General features: G+C 31.8%; 2 protein-coding genes across 5 annotated transcripts; one reads left to right on the forward strand and one right to left on the reverse strand.

The window, feature by feature from the left end:
- Nucleotides 1–353: 353 nt before the first annotated feature.
- LOC132742898 (centromere protein V-like) lies at nucleotides 354–8,576 on the forward strand. 3 transcript variants are annotated; one of them, XM_060731402.1, is made up of 5 exons: nucleotides 354–502; nucleotides 2,468–2,576; nucleotides 5,022–5,091; nucleotides 6,672–6,786; nucleotides 8,132–8,576. In XM_060731402.1, the coding sequence occupies exons 2-5, from the start codon at nucleotides 2,479–2,481 to the stop codon at nucleotides 8,251–8,253; spliced, it is 405 nt and encodes a 134-aa protein (XP_060587385.1). In that variant the 5' UTR covers nucleotides 354–502; nucleotides 2,468–2,478; the 3' UTR covers nucleotides 8,254–8,576. The 3 variants fall into 3 exon arrangements, with proteins under 3 accessions (XP_060587385.1, XP_060587386.1, XP_060587387.1); XM_060731403.1 differs by having other exon boundaries at nucleotides 426–538; XM_060731404.1 differs by having other exon boundaries at nucleotides 427–487; nucleotides 2,467–2,576.
- A 133-nt stretch (nucleotides 8,577–8,709) lies between these two features.
- Nucleotides 8,710–24,516, reverse strand: LOC132742897 (Golgi SNAP receptor complex member 1-like). 2 transcript variants are annotated; one of them, XM_060731400.1, is made up of 8 exons: nucleotides 24,412–24,516; nucleotides 21,899–21,998; nucleotides 18,242–18,326; nucleotides 17,684–17,883; nucleotides 17,228–17,299; nucleotides 14,900–14,929; nucleotides 14,137–14,219; nucleotides 8,710–13,494 (listed from the first exon to the last, which is right to left on the reverse strand). In XM_060731400.1, exons 1-8 carry the CDS (start codon nucleotides 24,470–24,472, stop codon nucleotides 13,370–13,372), a joined length of 756 nt encoding a protein of 251 aa, XP_060587383.1. In that variant the 5' UTR covers nucleotides 24,473–24,516; the 3' UTR covers nucleotides 8,710–13,369. The 2 variants fall into 2 exon arrangements, with proteins under 2 accessions (XP_060587383.1, XP_060587384.1); XM_060731401.1 differs by lacking the exon at nucleotides 24,412–24,516 and adding an exon at nucleotides 24,132–24,261.
- Between the last annotated feature and the right edge of the window lie 2,366 nt (nucleotides 24,517–26,882).

Raw genomic sequence — 26,882 nt, forward strand, 5'->3', positions numbered from 1 at the left:
ATACAGTACAACAATAATAGAACTTTTATGCATAATAAGTAATTGTAGTTATTTATTAACATCATTAATTAGTCTTTGTCAATGTACATCTCAAAAGATAATGTGGGTTAGTCATTGTTGAGGTTTTTTACAAATTCTATTTCTTTTATGTGTTGTCATTTAAAATGCCTTTGTTGAATACATATAGTTACTAGTCCTTTGTTAATTGTGTTATCAAATCAGAATTAGCTTATGTTATCTTATTATTGTTTTGTTTATGTACATTTAATGTACTGATATTTTATGTAATTGTATGCCTGAGAAGGCCCATGATTGGTAATAAAACATTATTCTATTCTATTCTATTCTATTCTATATTTTCACTAATTTATCTCGATACCTCTGAATATTCGAACACCGTTCTAATCAATGAAACGAAAGTAGAACAGCTGTGATAGAAGTTGGAAGCTGTATGACACCCTGAATTGATAGCAAGAAACAAGGGACGAAACCATTGTTTTTGGTAATCATGCATAGAATAGAATTGCATTATAATAATGTTAGTTCTGCTTGCAATTTCACTGGCAGTAATAAAATTATAAATACATGTTTTGCTATTTGACTGTTTTTGTGTGTTTTTGTGCAATTTGTGACTGTCTTTCATACTTTAAATTTTACAGTGTGTGTAATTTTGTATGAAGTATTTCTATTCAAGGATGCAACCTGTTTTGAATAGTTTTATACTTGGCTTAATTCTAAATGGGTTCTAATGAAATGGAAAAAACATTAATACATAAATCTACTTAGAGGATGGTACCATATGTATCATTGCTCTTATTATTTTAGACAAATTGTACAAATAAAAAGAACTTGTACTTACTATTTTATTAAACTGTGTTTAACTGTCGCATCTTGACTATAAAAATACACATGTCATTCATAGAATAACTCAATGATTTAAATTATAAACATCTATGGTCAGTCATGTTTGAATGAGAGCTTAAACACAGAGCTCTATGATACCATGGTATGTAAATTGATGGCTCTCTTTGGCTTTAGTAGAATTTTTTTCAACAGAATATGAAATCACTAGTTTTAGCAGATGACCTTCACTTGTCAGAACATAAAAATTATCAGTTTAACTGGTAAATACGGGATAAAATAAAGAAATATTTTCAATACATGTGGGCAGCTTTTGATTTTCCTATCAATGACAGAAATTCATTTGAATTTTAAAAAAAGCAGCACTTCCACTTTCACTTTAATATTGGAAACAACCCAATTGGTGGCGTTCAGTGTGTAAAGAAACACATTTTCTGATTACCCTGGAATGGGCAAGGACGCAGTACCGCGGGAGTACTATAATAGACAAATTTATCTGATATCAAATGCACTTACACAAGTCAAAATATATTGATGTGCCAAAGGTAAATTCTGAGATATATTTAATTATGGGGAGATATTGCTCATACATAAAATAGCACAATATCTCATAGTACAATTAGTTGAACTAATCACACCTGATTTTAATTGAAACATCAATGTGCTTGTAGAATAGCAGTGCTACATTAATTTCAAATTAAACTAGTTAAAAGATATGCTATTTATGCCAGATTGATCCTTCATACTAAAAAGTATGTAGGTGAAACCCTGACTGTATAGATTCAACCTTTTATAAGTTTTGCAGACAATTAAAACAAGTACTATAATACTTTTGCCTGTAATCCCAATGAAAGCATGGACTTCCATGTAATATAACTACATAGTTACTTAATGTTGAAAAATGTGTTGGTAAAATATCTGATAACTCTCACATAATAAAGTAGAAAAAAATTATGTACAAGCCTGTAACCTTGATCCAGTTGATCTTAAACCCCAGTCCAAGGTTCATGTAAGGTACCTGTATGTAACAAATATTTAAGATACAGATTAATGATGGTATGTAAAAGAGAGAAGTATAAAAACAGTGACTAATTATATGTTGTTTATCTGCCTCTATCTCTCATCTTACCACTTGAAATATCTTAAATGTACTTTGCCAAGCTAACAATCTGGATTTTAAACCATTCATCATTTTAGGGAAAATATAAAAATACATACTAACTGAAGGGGCAAACAGTGCAACCTGTATGAATAAGCTAGCTCAGTGTCTATTCTAGGAGGGGGGATGGGGGGAAATCACTCATATTTTTGAGAATTCACCCCTATTTTTTTCAGAGGTAGGGGGGAAATTTTACAAAAGGAAAGAAGGAAAAAGTTCAACAAATGTAATAAATTCTCACTTTTCGATAAAAAAAATCCCCCCTGTTTTTCAAATCCTAGAATAGACACTGTAGCTGACCTTGGACTGCACTGGTCACTTGAGTAGAATTTGTTGCCACCTGCAGACAAAGTACTTGTTTAACTGTTTCATGGTGTCTGTATTTTATTTTATATCTTTGTTACTTAAAATCAACATTGACCACAATTAGAAATTCTTTGTTTTCAGAGAGGGAGATCATGTCAGAAGAATTAGTTACTCACAGAGGAGGATGTCATTGTGGTGCTATTAGGTTTGAAGTTCAAGCCCCAAGCAAACTTCATGTGTATGAATGCAAGTAAGAGTAACAATTTTACAAATTATACATGTACATGGTTTTAATAATTTATAGGCAAAAACAAAATACTATTAGCATTCTGCAGGTACATTTTTGTTTTATTATGTACCACAGGTACTTGAAACAAACTTTTTTTAATGTTCTATATAGGCTATATACAATGTTCTATAATAAGACTATTCTAGTCTAGTCTTATTATAGTATATAGCCTATATAGAACATTAAAAATTGTTTGTTTCAAGTACCTGTGATTATGTACGTCTGTATTATTACTATTATTACATTTATATGTATATTAAAAGAAATTTCATTATATTTTTTATATTTATTTATTGCAACATGGAAAAACAATCAAACTAGGCAAACAAAAGTCAGTCAAGGTTAATCTTGAACATAAGCTCTATATCAAAATCAAATAGGTTTATAACATAAGCAGTGTATTGTATAAGAAGGCAGAGTCCAGATAAACATTAAAGATATTGTAAGTTATTTTTTTTTAAATGTGGATTACATTATAAACCCCATTAAAGTAAGAGGACTTCCTTACTTAGGTATATGGCTTAGAGTCCTGTATTATATCTCTGTTGCTCTTGTTTGACCAGAAATTAATACAAGAGGGCCATGATGGCCCTGAGATCGCTCACCTGTATATAGCCCCCCCCCCCCCGGGCCAATTTTTACCCAAGGGCTTTTATTTGTTTATTTGAACAAACTTGGTAGACACCCATAAGAAGATGTTTCATGCTAAACATCTAAGTTCTAGCTCATTGGTTTTTTAAAAAGAAGATTTTTTAAGTATTTACTATACACATATAGTTAAAAACAATGACACCCCTGGGGCAGGGCCAGTTTTTGACCCCAGGCTTTTATTTGAACAAACTTTGTAGATATTTACTTAAAGATGTTTCATGCTTAATATCTAAACTCTAGCTATTTGGGTTTTTTCAAAGAAGATTTTTAAGTTTTTGCTATACACATATAAGGAAAATCAATGACCCCCGGGGCGGGCCAGTTTTGACCCCAGGGCTTTTATTTGAACATACTTGGTAGACACCCATTAGAACATGTTTCATGCTAAATATCTTAGCTCTAGCTCTTTGGGTTCTTTATAAGAAGATTTTTTAAGTTTTACTATATGCATATAGGGAAAATCAATGACCCCCGGTGCGGGGCCAATTTTGACCCAAGGGCTTTTATTTCAACAAACTTGATAGACATTCACTAGAAGATGTTTCATGCCAAATATCTAAGCTCTAGCTCTTAAGGTTCTTTAAAAGAAGATTTTTAAGTTTTTACTATATGCATATAGGGAAAAATCAATGACCCCCAGGCGGGGCCAATTTTTGACCCCAGGGCTTTTATTTGAACAAACTTGGTAGACACTCACTAGAAGATGTTTCATGCCAAATATCTTAGCTCTAGCTGTTTGGGTTCTTTAAAAGAAGATTTTTTAAGTTTTTACTATATGCATATAGGGAAAATCAATGACCCCCTGGGGGGGGACCAATTTTGACCCCAGGGTTTTTATTTGAACAAACTTGGTAGACATTCACTACAAGATGTTTCATGCCAAATATCTTAGCTCTAGCTCTTTGGGTTCTTTAAAAGAAGATTTTTTATGTTTTTACTATATGCATATAGGGAAAATCTATGACCCCCTGGGGCGGGGCCAATTTTGACCTCAGGGCTTTTATTTAAACAAACTTGGTAGACACTCATTAGAAGATGTTTCATGCCAAATATCTAAGCTCTAGCTCTTAGGGTTGTTTAAAAGAAGATATTTAAAGATTTTTCTTTTGGTTGCCATGGCAACCAGAGTTCTGCATGGAATTAAATTCTTTGAACAATTTTTAAAGGTGACCACCAAAGGAACATTCCTGTGAAGTTTGGATGAAATTGGCTCAGTGGTTTATGAGGAGATGTCATATAAAGCAAAAGTTTACGGACGGACGGACAGACGACGGACGGACGACGGACGTGAAGAAAAGCGATCACAAAAGCTCACCCTGTCACTTTGTGACAGGTGAGCTAATGAATGCAAAAGATATCAAAGCATGTGTAGACCACTGATATATGTCAATAGCTTGAAGCCCAAGAAGTAAAATGAAATTACAAATATACATATAAGTACATGTTGTTATTAATGAAACGTGCTTTTGATGTGCATAAATGCGGAAAAAATATGATTTGGTTTTAGAAATTTATAAGATATTATCTTTATGCCCACTAATTAATCATTTTAGCCATATGCCAAATTTTATTTATTTGGATACATATAATATGGCAACAAGCATGTTATAATATTTTGATAAAATTAAATTATGTATGAAATCAGAAAATCATACTGATTTGGCAAAAAGAAATTTTCAACCAGCGCTTGAATTTAAAAGACTTACCTTTCAGTCTCATTACTATTTTTGTCTATAACTCTTATTCCTATTTCAGTTGCAGTATTTGTTTGAAGAAACAAAACAATCATTTTATAGTGCCAGCTTCTAGGTTCAACTTACTACAGGTATTGTCAATGGTCGCATTTTTTTTAACTATCCATTATCAATTTTAGGAAAAAACTGAAACTGAAACTGTTTTATTTGCTTAAACGCCTATTTCTACATATAATACATATTCAATGGCAACTTGTACAATATCACATCAGAACATTAAAAGTAATAAATAAATGTAGTTTAAGAATAATAAAACAATTAATTCTAAATCTAAAATCTAAAACATGGTATCACAAATAAAAGAAAGTAATGTAATTTAAAATAATTAAAAATATGGCTATATTATTAAAGGACATGGTAAAAGACATGCAAATGTTACTTGGATAATAAATACATTGTAAAATCAGATATTCATCACAGAGTTAATGCGCAGAAAAACATTGTCTCTTAGTTTCTACACTTTACTGACTTTGACTAAAAAAGATTAAAATAGTCTCTGAAGAAATGAGTCTTCAAGTGTTTCTTGAAACTATCAACTGATGAGCATTGTCTGATATTTAATGGAAGATCATTCCAGAGTTTCGGGCCGATTGTACTGAAACTTCTGTCACTGAAAGTTTTACACTTATTAAAAGGCACTTCATAACTGTCAACTGAAAATGATGATGATCTCAGAGAACGTTTTTGAACTTTAGAGCAGGTCGGTCAAATAAGTTTGTGCATTTCCAACGTGACAGTTGTACATATATACAAGAATCTTGAATTCTAGGAGACATCAGATGAAAACCTGATTTTTAAATTCTGGTCTGGAGTAGTTAATTTTGCCAGCTTCAAATCACTCGCCGCTGTGGGTTTGAATCCAGTTACAGACTGAATCTTTTCATATAAGAAAGCTATCCTGATAGGATAACAGAAGGATGATGGTTGTACTCTGGAGCTTCCTTTTATCTGTTTGTTGTTTGGTTTGTTAACTATATACCAGCAGCTAATGTGACTAAGAGCTGTCATTGATTCAGTGCAAAGCATATTGACAATATAACGATATTAGCTTACAAATATCGACAATACACCAATTTATCGATAATATACTCTTATTTTCTTGAATGTAATACTTTTTCATACCTGTTTGTATCCTGTTTCTAAAGGACCTTTGCATGATTTTTTTCTGACTATATTTTGTCATCAATGCTATGAAATGTGTCCATTATGTAACAACAGCCTAGTGTTACATATGTCCACTTGCTTTTGTGTATGTTTTTAGTGATTTAAATAATCAAAATAATAATTTTTTTCCACTGTGTATCATTCTATTATCAACAATACATCAATATTGTCTCTATTGATGACAGCTCTAAACTTACTTATTAACAACAATGTAAGGGCTTTTTTAAAAAAAATTGTTGACAAACTGATTCTGTTTCTCACTATGAATCATTTTAACATTTACAATAATGTATGGCTGGCATGGCTGATTTTAATATTAAAATCAATTAAATTACTAATTATGAAAATAAAATTGATTGAAACAGTGTAAAGGCTAGATGGACTGCTTAGTCTGCAGAATGGCTCTTCACTGGTAGTGGCTTACATAAAAACTGTTAACATTCTAAATGGTTAAATTAGTCAAGTTTGTGTGTATTATCTGTTGCAGGGTGCGGACAATATTACAACATATACATTTAACACACATAAAGCCAAGCATACGTTTTGTAAAACATGTGGTGTTCAATGCTTTTACACTCCAAGATCAAACCCTGACGGCTTTGGTAATAAATTTCTTTCTACTTTATAATATTAATTTTGAGCAGAGCTATTTTGACAGAATTTTAGACACATTTTGACAGGCAGTTGCATAATAAGTGTTCCTTATTGGTCAGAGTGCTAAAAATATACGGCATTATATACCTTTTTATGCCCCCACAGAGTGGGAGCATATAGCGTTGCACTTGTCTGTCCGTCTGTCTGTACGTCCCGAAATCTTGTGAACGCAACTCCTCTTAAACCGGATGACAGATTTTGCTTAAACTTCCAGGGACGAACAACCTTAATATGTAGATGGTAGTAAAGGAAGGAATTTTTGCTGCGACCAAATTTAACAGAATTATGGCCCTTTGTTGATTTTTTCACTATATACTACATATGTATGTAGAAATTTTGTGAACGCAACTCCTCTTAAACCAGATGGCAGATTTTGCTTAAACTTGCAGGGATGAACAACCTTAATGTGTAGATGGTAGTAAAGGAAGGAATTTTTGCTGGGACCAAATTTAACAGAATTATGGCCCTTTGTTGATTTTTTCACTATATACTATGTAGAAATTTTGTGAATGCAACTCCTCTTAAACCGGATGGCAGAATTTGCTTAAACTTCCAGGGATGAACAACCTTAATGTGTAGATGGTAGTAAAGGAAGGAATTTTTGCTGCGACCAAATTTAACAGAATTATGGCCCTTTGTTAATTTTTAGTTTTCAACTTGTGGCACATGTAGTCCAAAAAATATTTGACCTAGAGTCATAAGATTGACAGAACAGTGGCGTGTGGGGGCATCCGTGTCCTAGGGACACATTTCTAGTTTTCACTATAACTACAAAATGATACAGAGTTTTATTGCTTTTCTTGTTGTAAAGTACATATACCACAGTGTCATGATCTTTAGAATTTCTAGATGTTGATATGTTTGAGGATCTATTTTAAGGAAAGCTGCAGGACAGATATTCTTAGAATTCTGTCTCTTCCAAGTCTTACTTTAGAAAATCTGGAAAAAAAAACTTTGCTAAACTGATAACATTACATGATCATTATCAATTTAAATGTTTATAATACAGAATAAAAAAACCTGAAATATTTTAGCTCTACTTACAAATGACAAATTTCTATTTCCATCGAAATTCAGTGATCGGTATTGCTATATGTAGTGCGTTATTTTCACAATAGGTAGTGTTTTGTTTATTGTTTGGTTAAAAATAATTTTGTTTAAAAATTTGCATTTCTTATGTTTCTTTTAAAGGTTTTGTCAGTGCAGAGAATACATGTTATATATAATTGTTAAATAGTTGTTGTTGCTGTTGTTGTTTAAATTGCATTTAAAGTGTGTTTGTTTCTTTTGTAGGGGTTACTCCACATAGCCTGGACCCGGGAACAGTTACATCTATACATGTAGAAAGATTTGACGGACAAAACTGGGAGACTCATATTGGTACCACAGATATACATAAACGTTCTCAGGAATAAAACTTCAACATCAGATTCTGTAGTGTATTCAACTTACAATTTAAATTATAAATACCTGGCATATCGAAAAGATAAAAGGTAGACATGATTGTACCTGACATGCATACAGACGGACAAAAATACTCTGGATGGCAATCACTTTAGTGAAGTTTTTATTCAAACCAGATTAAGTTCAGGTTGTGGTGATGATGTACTGACGATATTGAACTCACAGTTTATAAAAACTTAGTGTACTTCCTGTTATCACAAGAAAGGTTCTAGTTGAAATATGTAGGCTCCCAAGAAAGGTACAGTGATCGGAACTAACATGTGCTTGTAATTGCGAGACAGGGTACACATTGAACTGTAAAGGCTCGCAAGACAGGATACAGTGATTTTGTTGATATACTGTGGAACAAAGCTATCATTATATGCCTATCTTTGGAGGTTTTTAAAAAAAGAGAAATATACCTTATATTTTATCATCTTTATTTTTTTCAAATCTTACAGCTTTTATTGAAAAAAAAAATGAGCATGTCATCCACTAAGATGAGTAATTCCATGATGTGCAAAAATGTGTTCCCCTATATTTCCCTTCATACATAGAAATTATATATATAATGTATAAACTAAAGTATTTACAATAAATATACATGTACACAAAAAAAAACATCAGCAAAATTGATAATACATAATATTGATTCATGCATGTCTTTGAATTATGCTTGTATGAGTAAAATGTAATAATATTAAATTTTTATGTCTAAACTTTAATGTTGAATTTTTTATTTTTAAACTGAAATGTTTAAGCTTGAATAAATAACAAGGTGATGTAAGTGATACACAACAATGCAACTATCCAGGTATATATGTGGGGAATCTGTCTACAGGGCTGATTGGAAAATCCTTGTGAGCAAATATACCGTAATAACATTGTCAACAAAAAAGAAAGTTTATAATTACATTTGGCAAACTGTTTCAGTAAATTAAATGTACAAAGTCTACACTGGTGGCATCATGCAGTTTGATCAAATATTCTTGCATAAAATTTGTGCACAAAGATTTAAATTAACATAGAAGAAAACATGCATTGCGGGTATAATAATCGAAGCAAGTTTTTTATAATATTTATGACTCGGGCGCCATATAAAAATATCTTACTGCAATGCATGCCCTCGTAGTTTCATTATCGAAACAGCACTGTCAATTGACATCACACTAGCTCATGGAAAGCATGACAAAATAAATGCCTGATTTAAAAAAAACACCAGATAACGTAGAACTGAATTATTGAATTAGATATGTAATTCTATGCAAGAATAGCATTAATTCACCTTTTCTCATGCAATAAAATCTGCAGAAATTCTCTGACTTATAAAGTCCCTTGTCCTGTGGGCTGTGGCTTCATGCTTCTGCAGATGTTAATGCACAAAAAAGGTATGCATTAACCCTTGGTTATTTTTGATGCAGGAAAAAATATTATTATAGTACCATTACTATACATTTCCTCCTACACACGGCGAGTGTGGCAGCTTCTAGTCCTATAACAAAAATAAATAGAAATATAAATCTAGTGTACAAAGGTAATTACTCTATGATGTTAAATGTAGGTTCAGTCTAAATTAAGTCACAGTTTCATGTCTGGAAATTAATTTTATTTTAGACTTAAATTTATTTGACCCACTTACCTATGACATGCCATCAACCTTAACCATATATAATTTTGTACATGCTGTTTGGAAAGCAGATTTGCAATAAACTAAAATGACCATAACAAACTTGCATTCAAGCAGGGAAAGGGGGTAATAGTTACATAAAGTTTTATGGTTTTATAAATTTCAAAAACATTTACATACCTTAACACTTAACTTGCTAAGTTTGTGTAATGGATCTTTCCTGCTTTGAATTTGGAACAGTCCATTAAAAAATTCCGGGGATTTCAATATCAAAATACAAGAAGTCAGCCACCAACATTATAGAGCCTAGTCGGACTGCACAAAAGTGCAGGCTGTCTGGCTCTATACTGGTGGCAAAAGGTTACTTACTTTTTGTTTCAACAGATTAAGGGTTAAGATAGTTAAAAAATGTATTATAATAATCATATATGACTTATTTACATATATACAAAGTAACTTTTTTGATACGACTGTGTACAGCAATAAATTATTTTTTTTCAACAATATATATAATGATTTACATGATTTACATGTTTATATAATTATAGTCTTATTTTACAAATTTATATCACAAATATATATAAACAATTGTTAAACCAGCTAATAACACTATGTCACTTAAAGAGACTCTTTTGAATCAATGTGTTCTTATGATGAAAAAAAATAAAATTAATAAACACCTCAGTATCTCATTGATTCATAATATCAGGCTGAGGGTGGTACTAGAGTAAGCTCCCTTTTTTACAGGATGTTGTATATTGTTACCTCCCCTGAACATTATAGACACTTATATATTTCAATTGTTGTTAAGGAATTTCTCATATCTATTTTCTTAAAAACAAATAATTGTAGTTTTCGTGAAAAAAAAAGCATCAGGCAGTAATATAGTGAATCTTAATATTTTTTATATTATAAAAATAGCCTTATCACATTAAAACTATAGCACAATAAAATCAAAGCACAAAGTAAGTTAAAATATGAGCCCCAGATCTGACTGGATAATTTTATTAATCCTTAGCCTGCTACAGTAACAAAATCTACCCATGCCACCAGTGCAGACCAAGGTTAGCAATCTGATCATGGTCTGCACTGTTGGCTGCTCAGTCAGTATGTATTGTGTTATGTTCCCTAAAATGATGAATGGACTTGTCCATGTTTGAAAGATGGACAAGTCCATTTAAGATATTTAGGGTGGTAAGGTTTAATATGATTTTTTTGTAGTCTGAAACAGGTTCTATTTGAAAGACCCTGACAAGAAGTGAATTATCTCCCTACATCTGAAAGAAATTAATATTTTTTTATACATGGAAAAAAATGTCTTACGTAAAAATAACATTTATCAGTTGGTCTCTTAGATATTTCTACATGGTTAAAGATTTTTCCTCCTCTCTCTGTTTAAATTATAGATAATCATGAGCCTCAATTATAATGATAGTAAACTGAGAGTGACATTATATAGTTACATATACAGTGATTTTTTTTCAATTTTCAGAACAACTAGTGGCTTTCTGGAGTGTAGAATGTAGCACAATAAATCAGAAAATTCTAACAACTCTGAGATAGAATTTACCTGCACATTTAATTAAATTTTCAAATTCAATTTAATATGCATGGTACATAGCAGAGACTGTCTATAGGTACAGCTTTCCGTCTTTCAGTCAATTAAATGTATCAGCTGCTGTTAAGTCATGGCTTTAGTGAAGAATATGCACAAGGCATTTTAGGGGAAAATATAGCTATTATGAGTTAGGGGAAACAGCCTTTATTCAGCTGTAAAATATAGGAAAAATATCACTGTCAGATATTTCTAAAAGAGAAAATTAATTAATTTTATACATACATAAAAAAATGTTGAACAAAAATAAAGCAAATCATAATATCACAATATATCCAACAAGGCCCAGAGAATAATCCTACTTATCTCTCCAGAGAAAGCTACCCATGATTTCTCCCATAAACAAAAAAATATCCTAAAAAAGCAAATAAAGGAAACAATCTCAACAGCACAAGTACCTTACACAATTTTTTCTTTCTTCAATTACTCCAATGTATGTATTTTCAAAAATAAACTTGAATGTTTAAAGGAACTCCACTGAAGTCCAAAAGCCGAAATACATAAAATTTGAATTTCTTACATATATCAACTTGGCCACTTAAAACATAAATATATGCAACAGATAAAAGATATTCTCTGAATTAATTTAATACATTTGATCAATTCTTAGCCCAATTTGAGTTAAAAGTATTTAAACTCCTTTCATATTTGGGCCATATTTAACAAAATGAGTATACTGGAAAAACAGATCGAGCCAATGATCTAAAATTTTACACACTACATTGTAGTTATTGGCCTAGACTTACATCAAATAAAAATGATTCCAGTCATACTGAAAAACCTCATTGTAGTCACATTAATATCACATACACTTTCATGCCATTTTTTGTTTTGTCATGGATCACACTATGTGATTTAATGCATGTGTTTTTGGTCTATTTACCCTCACTGCCAGAAAAGAACCATATGAACTGTGATTAATAAGTAGCATGAACAAAATCTATATAAGGCTTTAGCACACCAATATCTTAACTTTTAAGTTAAACTTTGTCCTGTTGAATTTCTACAAGGGGATTTTAAAACTAAGTAATTTCACAGATATGTTTGATATTCAAATCAAGCAGCCATCCGTATAGACTGAGATTAATTCTTTCATTACAGCTTCATTTGTAGGTACAGTCCAATATGACAAATGAGAACTGTTTCAGCAGCTACAAAAACTCTAAATTTCTCATTTACATACACTTAGCCAAAAACAGAAACTTATAATTATGTGCTCCACAAAATTTGGTGTTAATACTGTAGTCCTTTTCTGTTTTCATCACATAAAGAATTTAAATTACCTATAAATACAAAACTAGCTTTTTGATCATCAGCAAATCCAAGTTAATGTTAAATATTTTGGTAAAATAACTTATGATAAAAAAATAATTTTAAGAAAAAATATATTATTGAATGGTAGTACACTTTTGTCCAGGATACAAAGAATTAGGTTTAGTTGAGCTTTCAATTTTTCATATACCAAACTTAACATTATATTATCAATTATTTCAGGTTTATTTTGAATCACATACATGTATTTACATTTACACGAACATATGTTCTTGTAAACTCAAACAAATGTTTACATAACTATACAAACACACATGTTCACATATTTCATGTACACAAACAAATGTTTACTTACACACCGAAATACATGTATGTTTCTTTATTCAATAAAACCTAAATTACAATCACAGTTACATCTACACAAACATATGCTTGCATATACAATAAAACCTACAGATTAAACATCACACGTTTATATACACATGCATATATATATGCAAACATATGTTTACACACACAATCACAAGTATACATAGAATTGGAATGAGAGCGTCCCTCAATGTAAGATACACGATCAATGAAACATGTACAATAAGAGCACAATAATACACGTTGCTATCACACTGGCTAAAATTATAGAGTCACGACGTTTACGTATGTTGATACGCTGCATAAGGCTGTTTATCAGTGGAAAACGATCTGAAAAATCTTGTTAAGAAAAATATTTGATATTCATCATTAACTGTGGTCAACACATGGTCATATACCATTGTACAATATTTTGTATTTTCCTAGGCAATCAATGGTTCTATAATATTAAATATTGTAATATTTGTAAAGACATGCAAGGAGTTCAAGCAAATAATAATAATAGAATAATAATAACGTTGATGAGACATGAGGTCCTAAAGTTTTGATAAAAACATTAAACAGTGTTTCAATGGCAATGATGAACGGGTAAATAGGATAGCCCCGTTATTCTTCAAATAGTCAAGCTACAAGTGATTTGTACTGATGCCATTCTTTATTAACTAGCCAGGAATTTAAATGTACCTGATACCATTGCAAAGAAAATATCTGTAAAATTTTGCAACTAACAAAAACATAAACAAAGTCATTTTCTAACATATATTTCATTATTGTAAATTTAGTGGATTTTGTCAAAGATATGTTCGAAATATTATATAAAGTAAAATATGTTATTAACAGTGAATTGACTTGCGACTGGCTACCAGAAATAATAATCTTTTAAATGAACACCTTTTAAAAATGTTAATGATATACTTTATTTCATTATAACCGATAAGTTGAGCTAAAGATTTATTTTCAAGGAAAGGATACTAGCTAAGTTGTTCATTTTCTGTGTTATACCAGACAACGACTTCTTCTGTGATTCTAAACTCTCCTTTGTTGCTATAGCAACACTGAAATATACAAGATACTTGTTAATTGTAAACATTTCTTCAAACCAGAACTATCTGATAAAACATATTTAAGACGGAAAGAACCATGATTTTTTTACAAGCTATCATTGGTTAATCTTTGTCATTATAGAAGCAAAACTTACTGCAATCTTAAATAGTGTTTGTGAGTGTAATAGGTTTTGAAAAATTTATTTTCTTCATTGATAGTTGGTAAATGGCTATCTATCATAAATGAAAATGTTCAATTATTTTACACACAAGAAGCAAAATTTATAAAGTGCGTTATCAACGACGTAAAGTTAGTCAGTTCAAAGAATCTGATACAATATTTATCTATGTGCTCATGGAGAAAAAGAGGGATGCATACCAACCTTCTTTACATTCTCAAGAAGGCACCAATATTGTTGCTTAATCTTGTATTTTAATTTGAAATCCTTTATTAATGGATTGCTCTGAATTCAAAGCAGGATTTGTCCATTAAATAAATTAAGGCAGTTTACATGTACCTGGATACAGGAACACTATTTCTTGTTCTATATAATATACATTATGTATGATTTGAAATTTGTAAATCATGCAAACAAACGCTTTTTATATTTGTAAATAACACAAATCTACTAGCTTAATTGTATAGCAAGAAAAAATATGAGTTAACATGTTAGATTTTTTCTGGTCCTTACCTTATTTGGTCATCTACAAGTCTTTCTGAACTGTAAAATACAAAATTAAAAAAAATTATTACAGTGAAATTTGAGAAAACCAGACGCTGAGAAAATCGGAACTCTCTAAATACCGGACGAATAATTGAGTCCCAAATTTTCCCTTCTTTAAACTATTGTATTAAACATTGACAATACCGGAATCTGTAAAAACCGAATATCGGACGGTTGATAGGGGACTACAAAGTCAATTATATAGATAATTACCCTGACAATACCGGACAACGAAGGTGTGAATAACCTTGTGTACGTGTCTAATACGCTAACTGAGAGGAAGCAGAACAATGATTGTCTGATTTGTTTAATTATGTCTCATTTCACAGTTTGAATTATTTTTAGGTATAGATGTTACCGTTTTATATAAATGCCAAAATGCACGAGGCATTGATAAGTTAAAATCAGTTGACGAGAACTGTCCATAAGTGACAAATTTAAATTAATTAAAGACAGAGAAACTTTGCCAAGACCTACTTTAAAAATCTTTATCTGACAAATGTGTTATAGGTGGGGCATTATTATGAACAAACTAGGTAAACTACATGTATGTTTGTTAAATTATTATCCATTACCCAAATGTAAACATATGCGGGTGTAATCGGACTTAATCGTTATGAGGTAACTGCTGTTCGTTTAAATCCAAAATTTTATTGTATTTATATGCAAGAATTGGGACAAAAACAATTAAAACATATTGTATAGTATTTTTATCATTTCTTTATTTAGCAATATACTTTCTCATAATCATGAAAATGCAAATATACGTTCAGCATCCTTTGTAAGTCATTGCTCGGTTTATATGATCATGAACAGCTGAAGGGGACATTGAGAATACCGGACCGCTGAGAAAACCGGACAAAACTCTCGGTCCGAGAGCCGTCCGGTTTTCTCAACTTTCACTGTACCATGTTTTACAAAAGCAGAATATATCAATTCCACAATCACAAACATTTCTAGAGTTTTAACTTGTAACCTTTAAAGCTAAATGCCTCCAGATGAGTCAAAATATTTTCTAGAGTTTTAACTTGTAACCTTTAAAGCTAAATGCCTCCAGATGAGTCAAAATATTTCATAAAAATCAGACTTGAGAAAAATGTACAGTATTTAGATTTCAAAAGAAGTTTCAAGAAATAATTTACATGTTATGTGCCATGAATGACTGATTTTTCAGTATTAATCACTATTTCTCTACTGTGTGACTAATGCAGTAATGATTATTTTTGCATATTTTGACCTTTGGTAACTTACGTGGACTGAAATTCCTGTTTGCAATGTATCAATTACTTTTTATGTAAACAACACAGTCTTTTAGTTTTAATTATGTTTTCAAATTTTTCATAAACATTAGCATGAACCTGGAGGCATGCTGCTGGAGGCATGCTGCTTGAAAAAAAACTGAACATTTTTAAAATAAGTATATTCAAATGAAGTTTAATTCAAGTTTATCTCTGGTATTACAGCTTTAATATTTGTTAATCATCAATGAACTGCATAAAGACAATAAACTAGGTTATCAACAATATTACATAATGTCCATTCTGTATCATAAATTAACAACCATAATTGTGTTTTCATTACAATATTACCATACTGTTTCTATTAAATGTCAGCCCCTCTAATGTGCCCCAAAACATATTTTGTAGAAGAAAAAAATCTAAAATTATTGATTTATAATCCATAATTGAAGAGAATATTTCTTTTTAAAAAATATCAATTAATGACACTCCAGTAATGTAAAATCATTAACAAAATAATCCCCTATTATATATCAGATCATAAGAATGAATTATGATTTTTATAATTGATCTGCATCTTTAATAAACATATTTTAAAGCACACTTTTACAGTTCTAATAAGCCCGCAGGCTATGGGCATTAAATGGAAACAATTACAGTATGTATTTTATGTTTCAGCAACATTTTATATTTCAACAAGACAAGAGACAGGATGGGCATCTTGTCATCATAACAAACATGTCATCAAGAAAACATGTATTTTACATTATATATTTTTCTATTTGTTTTATTTAGAATGATCTAAGGGAGACGATCTAGTTATCACCCCTTTCTTCATAGATATACTATATGTAGCGTGTTATATTATTAATGTAACAATCTGTCCTGTATCAGCGCTACATTTGAATGGTAACTTTGTGGAAAACCTCAGTCCATAGAGTATGATGATTCATGGCGATGACAACTTCATATTTCAATGTCTAGTCACAAAGTTAAATCTTATAATATTGTGACAACACAAAACTTAAGTTAGAAGTGAAATTAGTTAATCACTTACTTTCTGATATGTTCATTTTCTTTAAGATACAGATCTGTTCTCCTGTTTAAACCAGATGAATTTTTGTAAGCACTGCAAGAAAAAGTTCAAAATAATCATACTACCTTGAGAATACAAAGTGAAACATCTTTTTCTATTTAAATCAGACAATATTAATTTTGATAATATGAATTACATAATTTGGTCAATTCAGTAATGCAAGAATGTAAAATTAAATGTATCTTTCATTCAAAAGGTAACTGGATAGCTTCCTCACATGCACAAAAAGCAAAGTCAGAAGAAGTCCTTGATACTGACAGGATTTAACCTGGAGTGGTACAGAACAAGAATGTCTATTTTTGATCAACTAAACTAATACATGTATAATACGTATTTTCAATAATATGTATTTTCAATAAAATTAAAAACTGCAGAACAAAATCTATTTAAACTGATGACCCTTCTTTCTATACATACTTAATATCTCTCCTGACAGAGCCGAGTAAATCTTCACGTTCTCTAATAGCATTAATGTTTGACTTTGTTTTCTGAAACTCCTGGCTGTAATCCTGTAATATATCTCTATGACGTTGTAGTGTATGTAATAGTGCAGCACTTGGTGATGCCTGACTGATGTTCTGTGTGAATTCTGCCATACGATCATTTACCTCCGTTAGCTTGAATTATATCAATTCATATAAACAATATGTTTTATCATTATTAGAAATATATCATTTCATATAGACAAGAATTTTAATAATTCTCAGACATATATCACTTTATATAAACAATATGTTCAATCATCCTCAGAAATATATCACTTCATGTAAACAATCTGATTAATCATTCTCTAGAACATCCCAAAGTGCATCATCACCAACATGCCACAATGTTTCTAATACTGTAGCCCAAGTTTATTTGCGACAAATCAAGTTAATTAGGTTTAATTGAACCTCTGTCAACAATCAACATTTAGTTTGGACTGATCTATATAATCAGTGTATTTATACAGGATGGTGTTGTACAACAATTTACCTTTGACAGAAGTTGTTCTATCTCCATCTCCATAGTTTCAAACATATGCTCGCTTCCACCTTTGTTAAGTAAAGGTGACTTGTCACTGTAATGTATACAAACATAATTCTACATAACCTCTAAACAAAACACCACATGTTATCATGCCTGCTGGTCACTAAATATTGATGAAAAACAATTTTATTAACATTTCAGATATGTTAACCAAAAACAAAAATTTAAAAGTGGTTTCACATCAAAGTTCCTTGTATCACAAATCCATAGTCTTTTCTTTCATATTTAAATACAGCTATCCACTTTGCCAGGTATTTTCTTTTAAAATTGATTTGTGATTTAACCATTCAAATACATTGTACATGTATCATGTCACATATCAACACTGTTAAGGTCATATGGTGCACCTTTTATAGATGATGCCATCACATCAGGCACAAAACAGCACCTGAGTACAGTCAATCATCTCTGCTGCCAAGCTTTCAAATACAAAAGTACAGAAAGTTTATGGCATATCTGAACCCACAGTAGTGAAGATTTCACAAGTGTCTTACAGTCAGACAATTGTTTTTTGTTTTTTTAAGGTGACAACGGAGTCAATTATCACTGAAAATACCTAAAATGAGATTTTTTGCTAAGTAGATTTATCAACCTTTTCTGAACACATTCGTGATTTAATTTTGGAAGCAGTTAATCCAACAAGAGCTGTCCGTAAGACAGCGCGCTCGACTTTTTTATTGCTTGCCAATAAAAAAAGTTTTTGCAGTAAAAGGCAATACAAGAATCTCTGTATTTTTAAAGTGAACAATGGCCATGAGCATTAAGATATTTAGTGAAGAATTATTTTATTATGACATAATTTATGGTAAAGTGAACAAGTGGATAGGAATGAATTTTTTTAGATTTTTTAAGTTTTTTAGTGCTTGCCTATAATACAAAACATTGACAGTTAAGGGCCATAATTCAAATAAAATCTTTGACAGAATTACCTTCTCCTGGACATGTTTGGGAATCATGATTGTAAACAAGTATTCCAACTTTCAAATTAATATCTCAAACAGTTCAGTCAAAAAGTGGACTGGTACTAAAAACTTAACCAAGATTCTAAGTCGATAAAAGGCCTTAATTTTTAAAACAAATCCTTGACAGAGTTACCTTCTCTTGCGTACAGATGGGGGTAATGATGTGAAATAGCATTAAAAGTTTCAAAGCAATATCTCAAAGGGTTAAGGCAATAAGTGGATTTTACCCATATTCAATGTATTTTCTAAGTCAAAAAGGGGCATAATTCTGTCAAAAACCTTGACAGAGTTATGTCCTCTTGTCTGTTGATGAAGGTCGTGATGGTAAACAAGTATGGTCAGTTTCAAAGCAATACCTCCAATGGTTTTGAAATAAAGTGAGGTGGTACAAAAAACTTAACCAAGCTCAATACACTTTCTAAGTCAAAAAAGGGCCATAATTCTGTCAAAAACCTTGACGGAGTTATGTACTCTTGTCTGTAGATGGAGGTTATGATGGTGAACAAGTATGGTAAGTTTCAAAGCCATACTTGTAATACTTCTGAAATAAAGTGGGGTGGTACGAAAAACTTAACCAAGGTGTGACGCCAACGCCAACGCCGACGCCGACGCCGGGGCGAGTAGGATAGCTCCCCTTTTCATAGAAAAGTCGAGCTAAAAAATGTGTTTTTAAACGTTTTAAAACGGTACCTATACTATTTGTAACTGCTACTCGCGTAACCTGTCGATTATCGATAACGCTCCGCCCCCTGTTGAGGCATCAATGAGGGAAATCGGTAGTTCCATATATCCGTGAATTACAGGTCCATACTTCTCGTAATACATGTATCGTACAACTACCGTACATCTTTTATGAATATCTCAACATTTAGCCTTTTTTATAAATTAAGAAATTGTCGGCCAATGTACGTAACATAAATAATTAAGCATAGCGGCAAATCGCACAACCACGGGGTTGAATAAAAATGTAGTTGCTAAAATATCCATAATGTGTGAAAATAATTTGTCTGTCCCGTTAATCTGATACATATTACATTGAGTTGATAGACTTTTGTACGGATTCAAGGGCTTACTTTACATTCAACCCCGTTTTCTATCAATGTCGAGTAAAACAACAACAAAAACAGACAACATTTTTATGTGAACGCCTATATGACTTGTGGTAAGGTGTACCTGACAAATTTCTGAACCATTTTAGATTGTCTAAGGATGATTATTTCTCTATGAATAAAAAAAAGATATTAAAATATATTTTCAGTGAAAATAAATTGTTCGCCAGTAAATCGGACACAGTACTAATAAATCTGGGACAAAGAATGAAATTTATTGTCTATCCCGGTGGAAACTGGATCTCTATGCCGTGCATAGATGATATTCATAATAGAAGTCAAGAAGGCCATATCATAATGATCGAGTAATACCTTTTATTTCTATTAAAATATGTGAAGCATTATCAATTTGGTGGAAAAAATATATAATATCCTGTTCTTATTTGTACATCTACCATGGACTTTAAAAGACTGTCAGAAGCTCAGTTTTTTGTTATTTTATTTTATATTTTAACGGAATTTCATACACGAATACACAGGCAGAGTGACACTGGTATAATACAATAATAATGCTGATGATAATAATAATAAACTTCAAAAAGGAAACAATTAAATACCCCGCTAGCGGTGCGCAAATGCGTTCCATTTCCCCCCACTGAGTGCCTCAAATTTTACCGATAGTCACATGACATGTGCGAAAGATACCAGACGAACAGTAAATCACGTTAAGAATTGAAGAAATTTCGGCTATAAACTGATATTAATCAGCAGCTTTTTAATTGGTCAGATGTCACTGGGTCATAAAATGTTGTTAGAGTATGTTACCGCAACTTGTGACCCTCTCTGGTGCGATATTTGTGTATTATGCAATTATTTAGCGTGAAACGTAGGGGTCCGAGAGAGAACAGCCGATTTATGACACTTCGTTTGATGCGGGTCGGACTAACTTTGAATCGGCATAACTTTTTTAATAATCAAGCAATTAACATGCGGTTTAAAGCACATGAAAGGAAATTCATTTACGGAGGGAACCGTGTCAGGGATTTTTGTTTGCTCAATCAGCGACTTAATTATCTTTAATTACGTAATATGTATGGTGAAAAAAGTCGCATAAAATGTTTGACGTTACGTAATATTTTTTTGAGAAAAGATAGAAAAAATTTGAGACACGGTTCCCCAGATAATATAAGTAAGGTTATTTTCCAAAAGTTTGATGACAAAAAAATAAAAAATGACTTTGATATGACGATTTAAAATTTTAGGATTTTTATTCAAAATCAATCATTTACAAAAGCATTTTTTTCAAATATGTTATTTTTTATGCTGATCAGCGACATTTAATGCATAAAGATTAAATAAATAACAATTATTACTAAAATAACTTGGTTTAAATTACATTTATGTGAGTACCACGGAAAGTGTCTGTTGTCACCTTAAGTTAGGTTTTACATAGCACTTAACAAAGTAAAGATCAGGCTTTACTGGCTGAGGAAGACCTCAGGTGTCTGTTATATTTAGATTTTTTTACACATACATATAGCTACTTAGAAAAAGTGCTGCCAGAAGAGTTTTTTTGCACAAAAGAAAATTACCTGAAATTATCCGAGAAGGAATAATTTGTGCCAAGTTTGCTAAACGATATAAGTTTGAGATCAATCTCATTTTCAAGCTGTCTGGCCTGTTTTCTATAATCTGAAAACAATAAAGAATAAACATTACTGGAAACATATTAATTTTGTAAACGCACCTGATGTGTAAACAAGTTTTCAAATTCCATATTACCCTTTGTCATTATTTTCATTAGTAATTTAGTTGTGTTTAAATCACACTAACAATGTATAGCAATATTACATTTTTGCAAGTGGAAGCAAAGTCTTCCAAAATATAATACTTTTCCTCCTTTACTTAATATATAATGTTTCTTCCAATGTCAGACATTTTGCAGTCCCAGACTTCCAAAGTTTGGAACTTAATGGTATAGCCCCTGAGGAGAATATAAAGAAAACACTGACAGGCGATTCGTAGGAAGAGACCTGAATTATTGGCAGATGGTCCAATACTTTTACATGACAAAGCAACATTGGCATGTATGGTATGATGTCATTGCTAAAGCTTTATGAGTGGCAAACCATGTACCACCCCTCTTATTCCCCAGACATAAGTCATGTGACTTTGACCTTTGACTTTTTTTCCAAAACTGAAGGATGACATGAGGGGTATTTGTTATAACGGTTTAGAGGAACGTGAATTTGCTTGAGAGAATGCTTGCTAAGCAACAGACATAGATGACCTGCCAAAGAGGTGGAAATTTTCGAAGTCTGTCTGTGCCTGAAAGGGCAAATGGACCCTTATTAAACTTAGAACACACAAAAGTATGTCATTGATCACAAGGGAAGCCAAAGGCTGGGCTACAGACTACATGTGTATATTTAAAAGAAAATCAAATAAAAAAGAATGAAAAATATATAGAATTCTAAACCTATCAATTAAATTTTCAGTGTCAGTTCTAGTAAGGTGCCGCCATTTACAATGTAACTCAATGATAAAAGACGGTGTATTCTGATAACGGAACAAATCTCAACTTTTCAGATTAATAATAAACGTTGAGTGTTCCGAGGGAAGACAGAAGCAGTGCATGAAATGCCGAATGACACCTTTAAAACCGAAAAAAATGACAGGAATTTTTAACGACTTACACGTTCATATGCTTTGCTTAATTTCATATTATTTATAATCGTTACTATAATTCTTATCAATGAAATGCAGGTTTATTTTCTGATTTTGTACATCATTCTTTCACTGGAAGTGTTACTTCGCATGCGTCTGCTAGCAATAGTCTGAATTATGTAGATGCTCATTAAAAGCGCTCTGACTCAAAAGGATTTCAAAATGGCGGCACCCAGTTAACTAAGGATTTTTTCACAGCTCATTAGGTATACGATATATATTTTTTTTGAAATTTTCATGTAGTTTAAATTTGATTTCATTTGAATTGATACCCGCCATACATGTTATCTAATAGCGCCACAGCCCTCAGACTTTCCCCCTATTAAAGTAATACGGGGAAGTCAAAGGCCGGGACCGCGAAGCGGGCCCGGGCTTTGGCTTGCCCGGCTATAGACTACACGTGTATATTTAAAAGAAAAACAAATAAAAATCAATTAAAAAATATATAGAATTCTATACCTATCAATGAAATTTTCAGTGTCAGTTTTAGTTGGGCGCCGCCATTTACAATGTAACTCAACGATAAATGGTGAGGTATTCCAATAACAGGCAATCGCAACTTTTCGGATTAATAATAATCATCGAGTGTTCCGAGTGAAAACGGAAGTGGTGCATGAAATACCAAATGACACATTTAAAACGGAAAAATAAATGATTTTTTAACTGACTTCCCCATTCATAGGCTTTGCCTAATTTCATATTAAAGAGCTGATTTTCAATCAATCAAATTGAAAAAAAAAAGTTGATATCGACTAGACTTGTTTTTAAAGAAATTTTCATTGTGTCAATAACATTTCTTATCAAAGAAAAGCATATTAAAACATGTTGTGTATAAAATAATCGCATAACCACATTACTATATACATTAAACTCGACAAAAATATAGACAAGTCTATCCGAATATTTTTTATCCGAAAAAGGTGCAGTGACAAAAACAAAAGGCTGTCAAAATCAAAACGTTCAGGTAGACAATGGCACAGCGAATAACGGTTTGGTTTTCTCCTGCTTACAAGAAATGTTATCAGGGCATCAGATCAAAGCTTGGTTAATGACAGTTATGATTAGACAACCGTGTAATTACAAGAAATGTTTGTTTACCTTCCCATAGATTCCCCATGTCGGCCATATTAGAATACACGGTGTCAAAATCTCGTAACACGTTAATTGAACTGCCTGTATGTGATTTATTTAGCTAACGTGATCTAAAATTCAGTCATTTTAATTTTGTTATGCTAAAATCTATTACCGATTCATTTCTGTTTTTAAAATGAAAAAATAAAACCAATATTGAACTGGAAGCTTTTTTTCTTCACGACTACAATTTACAAGAATCGATGTCATCTCCATATATTTTTTGTCCGAGCATGAATAAACTCACCTCTCATTTTATTTTCGTCACCTATTGAGCTAATTACAATATTACGTGTCTCATGTTCCATCACTATGAATAGTTTACTTTTTTATATTGCGTGTTTTGTGATGTTAAATCGATAAAGAAAATCAAAAGAGAAAGCAACAGCTGTGTATAAAATCTATGAAAATTCAATCGATTTATTCAGGGTAAAATACATAAACACATAATATTGTCACATATCAACATGCACTTACATCTACATCATACTGCTTCTAAATCGTTAACGATTACACTTAGCAGGCGCGTTTTCTGGGAACAAATGTGTTTAAATGCAAATAATTTATTTATAGGTATAAGATAAAAGCAAGACTGAGATAAAAAGTTTAAAGCAGAACTGGTAAAAAGGATGCAGCTGCCCAGTAAAGAGGTCTAAACTTGGACTTGCTTGTAAGGACACGGGTAGGCCATTCCACAGACGAATACTTCTGGGGGAAAATGAATAGGAGTGGTATTATGTCCAAGTTGAGTATGGTATTACAGTAGTTCAGATTTCTAGTGGGTGTCAGATGGTGATGGTCGACCCTCGCAAGATTGTGTTGGATTTTGTAGAGTAGGTTAACAGAGCTGATGTTGCGCCTCTGCTCTAGAGTTTGCCAATTAAGTTCACTTAACATTTTAGATACACTAGCTACTGGTGTAATTATACTTAATAGTCGTTGTACACATATCTGGCAGCTTACCTTTGAACTTGTTCTATTTTGTAAATCAGATATTTAGCCAAGGATGCCAAACCGTGGAACAGTATTCTAACTGGGGCCTTTCATAGGTTTGAAGGCAGCTTCTTTAACCTTTTTGTTTGACGTTTTGACATTTCTTTTTATAAATCTGAGTGAATTATTTGCTTTTGCTGTTATGCTGTTTATATGATTGGTCCAAGATAGATCTTTACTAATTGTTACAAGCCTCAATGGATTTTAGTTGTTTATCATGTAAATTGGAAATTCCGAATGCTACTGGATATTTTTTGCGGCTGATATAAGGCCTTCACATTTATATGGGTTAAAATCCATGGACCAATCAGATTCCCAGTTTTCAAGACTGTTGAGATCTTTTCGGAGGTTTGTGCATCTGGGTTAGTTTAAACTTTATTGATTCAATAAATTGTACATAAATGACATTTACAAACATTGCACAACAATGTAATTCAGACTGGATTGGAAAACAAGTAAAACAATACTTATATCAATTCCTCTCCAGTAAAAGTAATTTTCAAGATAAAGATACAAAAATGTTGCGGTTAGATGTAAGCTCTTTGAATGTACAACAAAGAATAAGTGAATAATAGATTGTTGAATTATCACTATAGAAAATCTAAAGTAAATTATGGTGAAATGCTAAAAGAAAGGAAGAATATAAGGAAAGGTATGATTGAATATATATATCGGAGTTTAACAATTAAGACTAACATGTAAGGAAATATGAGCGTACGGAAAGACCAAGTTTATTCACACTGATAGTAATTCTTACAAAAAAAAAAAGCGCTTCGATTGTGTAATAAATTTTTGGACATTCTGAAAGAGGGTTTTGTTTTCATCAGAAGAGAGATGTTCGTTGCCGTAAAGAAGATTATACTGTAGCCGGACAATTTAAATTAGTGAGAAATCTTTCGCGTATATTTCTGTATTTGGTACATTGCAATAAGAAGTGAGATACAGTTTCTCTCATTCCACATGTGCATGTTGGACTTTCCACAATAGACCTTCTGAACAGATCCTCATTCAATGAACTACATCCTAATCTTAATCTTGTGTAAAGGATTTGATCTTTACGTGTGCCTGTATTATAGTAAGACGGTGGTCTTTTGATATTCGGGGTTATTTTGGACTTGAATATGTTTAAAGTTGGACTAGATCGAATAGTTTCAGGAAGAGAATTCCAGGTGCGAATAGTAGAAGGTAAAAATGATTTTGAGTATAAAAGTGTTCTGGTTGGAACTGGAGTTAAATCGTCAATATGTCTAAGGTTATATGTACTTTGTTGGGTGGGAGTTAAAAGATTTGAAAGATAAGAAGGTGATATATGGTTTTTCATTTTATACAATAAGATTAATTTGTGTTTATTTCTTCTATTTTCTAATGATTCCCACCCAAGTTCACTGATGAGTTTGTTAATATTACACAGTTTGGTAGCGCCTGCGACTATTCTAGCTGCTTCATTTTGAACGGATTCTATATCCTTATTTAGTTCGTCAGTTAAGTTATCCTAGACTACATCAGCATATTCAAGAAGTGGGCGGACGAATGAATAATACATGCGTTCTAAACTTATTCGTGATAAAAGAAATTTAAAACTTCTGAGTAGTCCGATTCTTTTCCAGGCCTTATCGAGTAATAGATGAATATGGGTTTTCCAACGGGCATCATGAGATAAAGTAACACCAAGATGTTTATGTGATGTGACCTGAGATATTGGAATAGAGTTATAACTAAGTGCAG

This window comes from Ruditapes philippinarum, unplaced genomic scaffold (assembly GCF_026571515.1).
Source record: "Ruditapes philippinarum isolate M1 unplaced genomic scaffold, ASM2657151v2 ctg1300_1_1_1_1, whole genome shotgun sequence".
Classification (NCBI taxonomy): domain Eukaryota; kingdom Metazoa; phylum Mollusca; class Bivalvia; order Venerida; family Veneridae; genus Ruditapes; species Ruditapes philippinarum.